This window comes from Vombatus ursinus, unplaced genomic scaffold (assembly GCF_900497805.2).
Source record: "Vombatus ursinus unplaced genomic scaffold, bare-nosed wombat genome assembly UNPS02009770.1, whole genome shotgun sequence".
Classification (NCBI taxonomy): Eukaryota; Metazoa; Chordata; class Mammalia; order Diprotodontia; family Vombatidae; genus Vombatus; species Vombatus ursinus.
In genome coordinates this window covers 2,885,166-2,897,526 of record NW_020949548.1, presented here as the reverse complement: position 1 = coordinate 2,897,526, position 12,361 = coordinate 2,885,166, and the positions used below count along the sequence as shown (strand labels likewise).

At 40.6% G+C, this 12,361-nt stretch overlaps 1 protein-coding gene across 1 annotated transcript in view; it reads right to left on the bottom strand.

Annotated features, from left to right (window-relative positions):
• SLC5A12 (solute carrier family 5 member 12) overlaps positions 1 to 12,361 on the bottom strand; it is a 35,991-nt gene that overhangs the window by 6,845 nt on the left and 16,785 nt on the right. The window contains exons 8-11 of the mRNA XM_027852652.1: positions 10,579 to 10,667; positions 5,495 to 5,607; positions 3,744 to 3,811; positions 553 to 639 (exon numbers count right to left, since the gene is read on the bottom strand). Coding sequence (XP_027708453.1) covers positions 553 to 639; positions 3,744 to 3,811; positions 5,495 to 5,607; positions 10,579 to 10,667 — 357 coding nt within the window. The remainder of the gene's footprint in view (positions 1 to 552; positions 640 to 3,743; positions 3,812 to 5,494; positions 5,608 to 10,578; positions 10,668 to 12,361) is intronic.

Sequence of the window (12,361 nt, the reverse complement as noted above, 5' to 3'; positions counted from 1 at the left end):
TCTCTCTCTCTCTCTCTCTCTCTCTCTCTCTCTCTCTCTCTCTCTCTTTCTCTCTCTCTCTTTCTTTCTCTCTCTCTGTCTCTCTTTCTCTCATATTCCCCTTCTGCACTGCTCTATTCTCTGTTTCACCTGTCTCTCCCTCCCTATATCTACCCATTGTCCCCTTAATTTATTTCTTCTGCTTTTCCTCTCTCATTGCCCTTTCTCTTCTTTCCTTTCCTGCCCACTCTGGAGCACTTAGAAGATGCTTACATGTCCTTAGTACATGTAAGACCATAGGTAAGTAGTTGCTGAATGGATTTGCAACACAAACTTGGAATTCCCATCCTTTCTTTACACAGCATTGTAGGCTTCAACCTAAATAGTTTTGGTTAAGGAAGTGGGGAGGGGGGAAGTAGGAGGAGAAGGGGTTTCTGTATTTGCCTGTCTAAGGGAAATGGTCTGTCAGTCTTAAAGAGATATCTTTCAGCTATGAGATAATGCTCGAGGCAAAGGGAAATAAGGAGAGGCAGCCAAAGGAGAGGTATTTTACAAGCGATTATCAGCTCTTACCTTCCAGTTGACAAAAGGAAATACAATTCCCAAAGTGAACAGGCCGAGCATGGGTCCCCCACACATGCCATGGATGCTCAGGGCAGCCTGGAGAGGAAAGCACAAAGACAAGGCACTGTAATCATGTCTCATCTGGACTTGGTCCTGACAGGATCCTTGGACATCCATTGCCATTAATTATACTCAAGGAAAGTGGAATGGTTCTAGTTTAGTTTGTTTACCTATTCTGTACCCCTCCACCACACCTTTCCCTCATGAATTTTCTGACCTTTTTCCCACCCTGAGAACCTCACTTTCTAATTTGCTCATGCTATTTCTCATGTCTAGAATATCTTCCCCATCCCTATCTACACCTGTTGAAATCCAATCTATCCTTCAAGGTCATCTCTTTCATAATACTTTCCCTGATTATTTAGTTACCTCAACTCTTCTAGTTGAAAAGAATCCTAACTTCACAGGTTTATCTTATCGCTTTGTAAGATCACAGAATCTACAACTAGAAGAAACCTTAGAGATCCTTTGGTCCAATTCCCTACTCTCATTTTATAGATGTTCCAGTATCAGGATCAAGGAATTGAGATACTAGGCTAAGAGGAAGCTTAGAGAAGAAATGTTCACTTTATCAAGGTATTTGAAGGGCTATAATAGGGAAGCAGAATTTAATTTAAACTTCTTAGACACTTAAGGAAGATCTAGGAACAATGCTTTGGAAATTGTATAGAAACACATTGAGATAAGGGAAAGCATCATCTTCCTTAGAGTTATCCAAAGTGGAATGGGCCACCACTGGCCCATCATTAGACATCTTCAAGCAGAGGCTGGATGGGCACCTGTCTTATTAGATGGAGAGGGGATTCTGGTTCTAGTTCTATATATTAGACAAGATGGCCTCTCATCTTTCAGATTTCATGATTCTACAAGATGATCAAAGGTCCCTTCCAGATGAAGAATCCTTATCCAGCAAGATGTTACTAAATCTGCTTCTGTTCAGAGTTCATTTTGAGAAAAATAAATAACTCAGGTAGAGCTTTAAGGAACTAGTGGCTAATAGGACTGATGGCAGCCTTTTCCCACAACTGATACTTAGTAAGACAACCCTTGGATTTTTTTTTCCTTCTGATTGATTGGATTAATTCAAAACTCCTTTTGTTATTGTATAGCCAGGGAAGCTAATTTACTAACTTCCAGTTTACTGTACCTGGGAGAATCAAGGAAGTTGATAAAGCAGTTTGCTATACCTGGTGGAAAAATGTGGTGAAGCATCAATCGATCATTCCAGAAAAAGTATCCATCCCCCCTGGGAAATGGGGGAGGCCAGTGTTCTAGCTTTAAAATATTCATGCAGGATTTAAAGTCCTTTGTTATATTTGTGGTTTATCCCTTACCGAAGCATCTATAGGATTTCTTTTAAATCTTAGAATAATATAATGGCTAACATTTACAGAGTGCTTCAAGGTTTGTATAACATCTTCAAGGTTTATATAATATCTGTCACTGGATTCTTCTAACAATCCTGCAAGGTAGCTGCTATTTTTATCTCTGCTTTACAGAGGAGTGGCTTGCCTAGAGTCACACAGATCATAAGGATCTGAGGCAAGACTCCAAGTTCAATACTCTAGCCATTATGCCACCTAGCTGCCTCAATGAGAAGAAACCTTGAAGGTTGTCTAGTCCAACCATCAGACATCATCATCCAATACCATTATCCCTAATGGATAACTTGAACATCTCAGGAAAGGGGTATTGACTACACCTGAGTCTTGGATAGCCTGGTCATCAGGTCTTCTGCTGATCTTGAGTCTGAGAAATGAATGAGGGTAGACAGAGGGCATGGAGAAGGAAGTGACAAATTACTCCAGTACCTTTGCTGAGGAAACCCTATAAGAGTACGGTCCACAGTGTCATGAAGAATTGGGCATGACTGAACAACAAGCGAGAGGGCAAGAAGACCGAGGATGCTATAACTTCTATGAGAAAGTCAGCATTGAGAGGTAACAAGGAGCAAAAACAAAAAAGTACTGAGTTTCTGCTTCTGCCATTCAGTATCCCTGGGGTTATGTATCATTCCTTATGGATGAAGCATATGGAAATATTTTGAAAAACAGGCTGGGTAGGGCATTGGTAGGGCACTCCTTTTTTTTAAGTGTACTTAAAAGAAGCAATTCCAATTCACTCAGAGGGTAAAAGTGAGGGACAATTTTGAGGTGAAACCAAACATCCACTTCGGAGGCTGTGATGCTGCTTTAAGATCTGGACATATTTGGATATGATGTCAAGGTACCTAATGTATCTCATTACCAGATTGGGCATTCCATCATTTGGAAGGTTGATTGTTGTTTTAATCTGTTTCTAATTCATTTGAACCACGAATTTACCATCCCAGATTCTTTGGCATTTTGCACTGGGAGAATGCTCTAATGGAACCTGCTCTAGTGGAGGTAACTTGAAGAATATGTGAATACAGAATGATAGGATAGAGAACGGTATAATATAGAGAAGAGAGCTGGCCTCAGATTCAGGAAGGCCTGGATTGAAATTCTACCCCAGAGACATACTGGTTCAACTATCCTGGGAAAGTCATTTAAATTCTCAGTGCCCATTCACTCAATCTCTTTAATATTATAAGCTGCTCAATACTTGAGGATCTGTAGGGATAGAGGGTGTTTCCTCTCTGGGGAGCTCCCTGCACTAATAAAACCACAAGTTGGGATTCCCAACCGACCCACCCTCACCCCCACCCCCTGCAAAATAAATAAATAAATAAATAAATAAATGCATGAATACAAGAAGAGCATGTGAATTCTTCAGTGGGGAAAATGATGTGGGTTGGGGGAGGGGGTTAGCATGGGAGTGGAGAATGATTCCAATTACCTGAACTCTTTCCACCAGCAGAGTTGTAGTCACCAACTGCCTATGAGTTGGGAGCTAAATCCTAAGGCCCAACGATGTTAAGTGAGTTACTTCTGTTCACACAGCTAACGTCACAGTAAATGTCAGATGTGAGATTTGAACTCCTTGACTCCAAGCCCAGCACTCTATCTACCAGATAACACTGCCTCTAAAATTGCTTAAGAAATGGTATATAACCATCCTATACAGGCTCTCCCAAACACACTTCTATGAAGAAGTCATATTAGCAAGAAAAAGTCCCTATATCATCCCCATAAATTCAAAACACACATACAAGATACCTGTAGAACCCCTCCCATGAGAGATGCAGCAACGGCCATGGAGGTACAGACGACTCCAAATAGCAAGCCTGGAAGAGAGAATGGTCACCTGGGTCTGTTCTGGGGCCTTGCCTCCCTGTGGAAGCCTGATATAAACCAGACTCCCTAAAATACTCAACTTCAGAAGTGATCTCATTGAGAGCTGCACTACCCTCCGAAAGCTGCCTCAAAGCTAACAAAGCTTCAGGAGGGTCTTACTTAGAGTAAGCGTTTCCCAGTGTCAGACAGCAGATTCTTGAGAATTAAACTCATGGACATTCTGTCTCTGACCAAACACTTAAGGAATAAGTAAGGGGAGAAAGAGGCCAAGTAGACACAGATCCTTGTAGTTTCTGTGGGAAACCACCATTTTGAAGTTCGATGGAACCAAAAAAAAAAAAAAAGATCCTGACTTCTGGCTCAGCCTTTCAAAGCCATGTGGCCTAGAGCAAATTATCTTTCTCTTAGTCTCTGTTATTTTATCTTCATAATAGGGATAATAGATATCCTGACACACACACCCCTCAATTATTAGAATCTTCCCTCCCATACTTTCCAATTAACTGCTTTGTATGTATATATATAAACTAAATTTATGCCATATATATGTGTGTGTGTGTGTGTGTGTGTGTGTGTGTGTGTGTACTTGTTGGCTCCCCCCTATAGAATATAAACTCACTGATAAGAGGAATTATTTCATTCTTTGTATTTGCATCCCCAAATCTTAGCATAGAGCCTGGTACATAGTAGTTACTTAATAAATACATTTTGGTTATTTGATATCTTTCCTACTTTATGGGGTTGTTTTGAGGATCAGATCAGATAATCAGTGTGGAACTGATTCTTAGAGGCACTTACTAACATATATTTATATATATATTATCCATATAATATATATTAATATATATGTACATATGTGTATATATGTATGTACATATACATGCATGTGTGTGTGTGTATATATATATATACATACATCTATGTGTAGACCTATAGATACATATGGACAAATAGCTATTTGAATATAGCAGCTTAGCACAGCACCTCGGTCAAAGTAGACCCTAAATAAAAAAATGTATGGTATTTATATGATTCTTGACATGGTCCAATGACCATTTTGGTGATGGTAGGGAAAGGTATATTTCATAGGATCATGAGATTTAAAGCTGGAAGGAGCCTTGGAGCCTTAGAGATGTTAGACTTTTGACCAAAAAAAAAAAAATTCCCCATGTAAATACAAAGTTCCTATCTTTAACACTACAGTTTTAGGGAAAATAGTGAGATGGAGGGAAGAAGGGAGGTTCGAGTAAGCTTCTCCCTAACCATCCTGTTTCTACCTAAATATCCATTCCTAACTACTAATCTCTGATGAGAATATGCTATAAGGGCCCTTAGAGGCCATATAATCCAACCCCTGCTCCCCCAATTTTACAGATGGAGAAACTGAGGCCCAGGGAAGTGAATTGACTTTGTCAGCACAAATAGAAGAGCTTGGAATCATACCCAAATCTTCTGATTCCACACTGAATGCTCTTTTCACTATAGTATACTGCCTCTCACTGGCTACTTTTTCCAGGCATATAGTAGCTCTGTGTACACATATGTATGTGTGCCTATGTCGGTCTGTAATCCTATATTCTAAGCCCCATCATAGAGATGGGAAGCCTTCAAAATAAAGTCAGGGTCAAATTAAGAGAACAGTACAGAAGAAGGGGTCTATGGACTGTACCCACATAAGCCTTTGCTGATCCACGTGCTCAGCTTGTCCGAGAGGTTGGAAAAGCAGCTCTTGACGAAATCCTCAAAAGTCACTGTTGCTAAGGCATTGATGCTGGCAGCCACTGTGCTGGAGGGAGAGAGGACAGAAGCCCTTGAGTCCCATGACACAGACACCCCGTCATTCCATGAAACCTATGGGCTGGCCAGGTCAGTGAGATGGTATCAATTCCAAAAGACTCAAACAGGGGATTGTCAAGGCACCTGTGGTCAGGGCAACTAGGTGGCACAGGGAGACCCAAGTTCAAATGTGGTCTCAGACACTTGTCTCAGCTGTGTGACCCTGGACAAGTCACTTAATCTTATTTGTCTCCCTTTCCTTATCTTTAAAATGAGCTGGAGAAGGAAATGACAAACCATTCCGGTATCTTTGCCAAGAAAACCTCAAATGGGGTCTACAAGAGTCAGACGTGACTGGAATGATTCAACAATAAGGTGCTGCTTCCTTTCTCTAATCGGCTCCCTCCTTTCCAGGGGCTTTTTTTTTTCTTTAAACTCTGGTCCTCAATCTAGACCTTAGCTAGGTATTAATAGCCTTAATGACCTTTTGTAATACCTGCAAATCTTCCTTTCTAGAAAAGGAGAATGTTCAGGGTCATCTGAAGACAGCAGCAGCTGCAATAGCTGTTACAACCACAAGAATGGCATGGGGATGACCCTTCGCACTTAGTAAGTGTCTGATAAATGATGGTTAAGTGGAATTAAATTCTTCCAAGAATTAGGGCCCAGCATCTGATCCTAGCCCACACCCTTTGGATGCATATTCTGATGAAATGAAAAATAGGACAAAGTTGAATATGTTTCCGGTGTCTATTTCTCTTGTCCACCTTGTCCAGAGAGTGGAAACATCAGGGTGCTCCCTTCAATCTAGTCCTAGGGTTCTTAATCTTTCTTGTGTTGTAGACCCATTTTTCCATCTGGCAAAGCCTATGAGACCTTTCTCGGAATAATCTTTTTAAATGCATAAAATTACAAAGGAAACCAAAGGTTAATGAAAATATGTAATTTCTCCCATCCAAGTTTATAACCCTCCTGAAATCTAAACATGCACCCCAGATTAAGAACCCCTGACCTAGTGTAAGGTGAGCATAAAGGAGAAGGAGGAGGAAGATGGGGAGAAAGAGAAGGAAGAAGGAAAAGAAGGAGGAGGGGAGGAGGAAAAGAAAAAGACTTATTCTCCCAAAGAGCAGAGATACATCAAAGCTGGCTGACTCCAGAGAAACCTACTGGGAACAGAGAGGAAGGACATCAGTCTATTAGAAAAGAAAAAGCCAATAGTATACAATAGTATAGATATTTACTGCCAATTATCTACACTCAGTATATTTAATGGTGTTGAACTTAATCCAGCTCCCCAAGGAGCAAGCGGGAGCTCCAGATATTTCAGGACCATAGATAGCAATAAACCACTGGTTATTATTTCTGAAGTCTGTGCTCCTTGAGGTCATGGGTTGACTTTTACATCTTCCTGCCCATCTCCTAGAATAGAGCCTGGCACATAGAAGGCAGATAATAGAAGTTTTTTTGAATTAAATGCTAGCCTGTCATATCAAATTCAAGGCCTTCTGCTTTCAGCTTCCTCAATGAGCAATTATATAGGATTTCTTGCTGATTATGTAGCATTGAATCATACCGATCAGCGGCATAGTGAACGCAGTGCTAGTCTCCTAGATTCAGGAAACGCTAAGTGTGAATTCTGCCTCAGATATTGCCTAGTTGTGTGACCCTAAGCAAGACATTTACTCTCCCCCAGTCTCAGTTTCCCCCTCTGTAAAAGACCCTTTGTCACTGAGCTGTTCTAAGAATCAAACAAGATAATATGTAAAGTGCTTTGCAACCCTTGAAGTTCTACATAAAACTAGCTATTGTGACTGTTATGGTTGTTATTACTTCAGTATCAGAGCTATTACCAGGAATGGGGTTGTCTTGGCTGCTTCTGGGAAGGCTGGAAATCACAATGCTAAGCTTTTTCACTGCTAATAACAATTAATCTATGTATTCTCTCTCAAAATGTCTAGGAGGTAGATTATAATACATTCTCTTACGCAAAGTCCCACAGGCAAAAACAGACCCATTTGCAAATGGGTCTGGATTTCTGCAAACTGGCTAGGAAGACCTGTCCAAGTGCAGCAGAAAGAATGATTCCAGGATTAAATAGCAATCAAGTTAAAGCAAATATAAATTAAAAAAAAAATACTTTGGATGCTTTCCAAAGCCATTAGTTAAAAAGCATTTGAGCAGATTAAAGTATCTGCTCCCCCCCAGCCTTGTTTTAACTTGGTAGGACTGGTTTGTTTGTTTTTAAATTCATCTAACCAAAATGGATTTAATGAGTGATTCACTTTTAAATTTGCTGTTTTCAAACAGTATTTTTAAAAAATCCACTGCTTTCTTAGCTCTGAGGCAAGCCTTATTCTACACTTGAGCAGGTCCTATCTGCTGGGTCAGCCCATTTAGAAAAAGGCTTATGTGACAAAGTGCCTTAACAGAGACATCACACAAAACCCTGTGATGGATATGGAGATGTTAAAACATAATTTGTACTCACATGTCCGCATGGACTAATATTGTAACTTAATTATTCTCTGCAATGCCCTGTTCAGAAATGCTTTGAGTGGATTGGCTCTCTGTGGGAATAGCTCTAGGCCAGGGTTGGGGAACTTGCAGCCTCAAGGCCACATATGGCCTTCTAGGTCCTTGGGTTCAGCCTTTTGACTGAGTGCAAGATTTACAGAACAAATTCTTTTATCAAGGGGATTTGTTCTGTGAAGTTTGGATTCAGTCAAAGGACCACACAAAGGACCTAGAGGGCAGATTCCCCACCCCTGCTCTAGGCAAACTTCTGAGATAGGCAAAAATCTCTCTTGGGTGACATTTAACCCCTATTTCTCAATATCTGCCTCTTCCTGTGCTGGATATCCTTTATCCCCTAGAGCCTCACAATAACACTATGCAGGCTTATCCCCAGAGGGTATACAATGGAATAGATTTGTATTTAAGATCATTAAGAATCAGAGCTGGAAGAGTCCTTAAAAGCCAAATTTTTACAGAAAAGGAAATGGAGGCCCAGAAAGGTTAAGTTACTTGTCACTCAGGTAACAAAATCAAGATTTGAACTCAGATCCTGTGACTTCAAGTCTTCTTCTACAGAACCTCCCCCAACAAAACTTTTCTGTCCTGTGTTCCATTTGCTCTAAGCCCAGGGTTCTGTTTTTCCAGGTGACCAATTGATATATGCTAAGATATTAATTGAATTGAATTTTTAATAAGAATTATGAAGTGCCTAGCCCGGTACCCCATATCTAGTAAGTTCATAAAAATATGTATTGAGTTGCTTACTGACTGCCAACTGCCTCACCCTATGCTAAGCTTGGACAACACAAATTTGCAAACAAACAGTCCTTATCTTGGATGAAAATAATGGTCTTGATGCAGGACCTAGTTTCATTTTAACAGTAAAATTGACAAATATAGAATTTCAGACCCCCCTCATAGCATATCCTCCCACCCCTACCCCCAAGGCAGCTTATTATCCTAAATACTTCTGAGACCAGTCCTACAGGACTGTCTAAGCCCATACACTCAAGAGATGAGAAACTTCATTTTAAGAGATGAGTTTCTTCCCACTATCTCTGATTTCAGGTGATGGAAATAGGGTATAAAGCCTAGATTGAAGTGGTATATAAAGGCTAGATTAAAGTACTATATAAAGCTATCTAGCTATTATTATTTTGGTGGTGGTGGTAGTGGTGGTGGTGACTATTTCAGCATCAGAGCTGTGCACAGGAATGGGGTTGTCCAACAGCCCAGTGAGATAGAGACTTTTGTTGATTTTCTTATAGAGCAGGAAACCAAAGCTGAGGGATATTAATCTTCTCCTTAGGTTCACACAGCTAGGAAATGCCTGAAGTAGAATTCAGACTTAGCATCCCTTCTCTGCCGATTTGCAGCTGGTTAATTTTTGCCCAACCACTGGTTTCCTGGACTTGTCGGTCCCCTGACGTGAGACTGTCCCAGCAGGCAGCAGCGAGGATTCCATGAGCTCTATCCTGGCCCTGCTCCACGTTATAGTAACGAACAAGAGGGTCAGCAGCCCTGTCCTTGGGCCCAGCTGCCGAGTTCTTCAACTTAGATTTCTGGCTGGCTCAATGAGGCAGATTTCTTTATCTCTGTAGACAGAGGGACCTGCTCACACAGGAGAATTGGTGGCTCTCCTAGCTTTCTGCTCCTTTGTTTGGGAAAACAGTCTTCTTCCCCAGAGTGTTTTAGGAGTGGATACATTTTGCTGTCATTGTATACATCACTATAGACTGCCATAAAAAGCACATTGGTCATAGCATTTCACAGTAGAACCAGGGAAGAAGAGAAAGTCTGTTTCCATACTTATCATTGATCAGAGCAGTCAGTGGCTAGACAATTTTTTTTTAATGAAGACAACATTTGGACCCCTGACCCACACATAATCTTTTTTTTTTCTTTTTTGTTTTTCTCCTTAAGACTAATCTTGACTTCTTCAGAATAGAGAACTCCAAGGTTGGAAACCTAGTCTGCTGACACGTATCAGAGAATAGAGTACTGGGCCTGGAATCATGAAGATTTGAGTTTAAATCTGACCTCAGACACTAGTTCAGCAACACTGGACAAGTTGCTTAACCTCTGCCTCAGTTTCCTCAACTATAAAATGGGGATAATAGTAGAACTTATCCCCCAGGGTTGTTGTGAGGATAAAAATGAGATAATTTTTGTAAAGTACTAAGCACAATGCCTGGCACATAGTAGGTGTCATAAAATGCTAATGATTATTTTTATATTATATAAATATATTTTACATCATCATCATCGTAATATTATTATTAGTTTTCTATCTACAGCTCCTCTATGAGTTATGATCTTAGAGAGTTATCTGAGGACACAGGAAGTTAAAGGATGTATCCAAGGTCACATAACCACTATGTGTCATATCTACCTGACTTTACACTAGCCCTCTCATCACTAGGCTGTATTAACTTTCATCATAGTAAATAATATTCAGGCAGCTTACCTCAGGGTTCCACTGAAGGCACATGCAACAAATAGTCCGGGGAATCCTGGCATTGAGGCAAATATTTCCATTACAAAATATGGCATCAGCTGGAGAGAGGTTGGGGAAGAAAGGAGGGGATGATTAATTGTGTGACTTAACCAGTTGCCCGAGGAATAGCAGCACCCACATAAATGCAGGAAGGAACGTGTGTCTCATTCTGCTCCAGGAGTCCACCACCTTGCAGGAAGTGGGTGGCAGGATTCATGATCAGTCCTCTGGATCATGACTGGGCATTGCTCACTCTTAAGTCTTTACAGTGTTGCTGTTTTGTATAAAACGTTCTCCTGGCCCTGCTCTCTTCACTCCATGTCACTTCATGTAAGTGCCCAGGTTTCTCTGAAATTGTCCCTTTCATTATTTCTTCTAGAACAATGGTATGCCAGTTCCCAACTGATGGATACTATAAGGATAATGCTCACTTCACAGGTGTAGATAGCAGCTCTTCTGTGAAACCAAGGTAATTTTAGCAAGAGGTCATTTGCAGCTGGAGATGGACAGAGAGAAATCAAAATTTCTCAGTGTCCTAGGCAATTTTCTTTTTTATTGTTGGGTTCCTTTTTTGGGGGGTGGGGGGGCAATCAGAATTAAGTGACTTGGCCAGGATTACACAGCTAGTAAGTGTCTGAGGTCAGATTTGAACAGATCCTCCTGACTCCAGAGCTGATGTTCCATCCACTGCCACCCAGCTGCCCCTCCAGGCAACTTTCTAAGGCTCTCCATTGAATAGCCTTTAAACAATCTAGTATAATGTCCATTCCATAATGAAGATCTTCAGAAGAAGATTATAGTGGAGGAAGCTTAGTAGTAAGTCTCAAAAAATCTGATAATTGTATTTCAACATAATTGGTTTCCAATGTACTCTATGTATTTTATGCATTTAGAGGCAGCTAAGTGGTTCAGTTAATAGAGCAATGGACCTGCAGTCATGAAGACCTGATTTTGAATCCAGCCTCAGACATTTACTAGCAGTGTGACCCCGGAGTAAATCATTTGGCCTCAGACTGCTTCAGTTCCCTCACTTGTAAAATAGTGAAACAGTAGTACCCACCTCCCAGAGTTGTCATGAGGATAAAATGAAATCATATTATAAAGTGCTTTGCAAACTTTAAAACATTATTCTGAGAAAAGGTCCACTGGGTTTTATCAGGGCTGCCAAAGGAGTCCATGACTCAAAATAATACATATAACTTCAACAATTTAAAGAGAGAATTAAAAAAAAAACCCACACAGCTGAATGGCATGTTATTGTAAATGACCAAGCTTAGTCCTAGAGAAGAGGAAGAAGATGATGATTTATACAGTGCCTACTATGTTCTAGGCACTGTGCTAAGCACTTTACAAATATAATCTCATTTGATCCTCCCAACGACTCAGGTAGGTGCTATTTACTATCCCCATTTTATAGGTGAGGAAACTGAGGCAGAGACTAAATGACTTGCCCAGGGTCACACAACTGGTAAGTGTCTGAGGTTAGATTTGAACTCCTGAACGAGAGTCAGGACTTCCTGACTCTAGATGGCAGCACTCTTTTCACACTGTACCACCTAGCTGCCTCTGATAAAGGGAAAAGCACATCCTTCCTTCCTTCCTACTTTGCAGAGGTGGGAGATTATGGTTTAGAACAATATGTATTCTATTAAACTCAATTGTTGTATTGGCTAGTTTTGCTGACCTGCTTTTTCCCTTCTTTCTTTCTTTCTTTCTTTCTTTCTTTCTTTCTTTCTTTCTTTCTTTCTTTCTT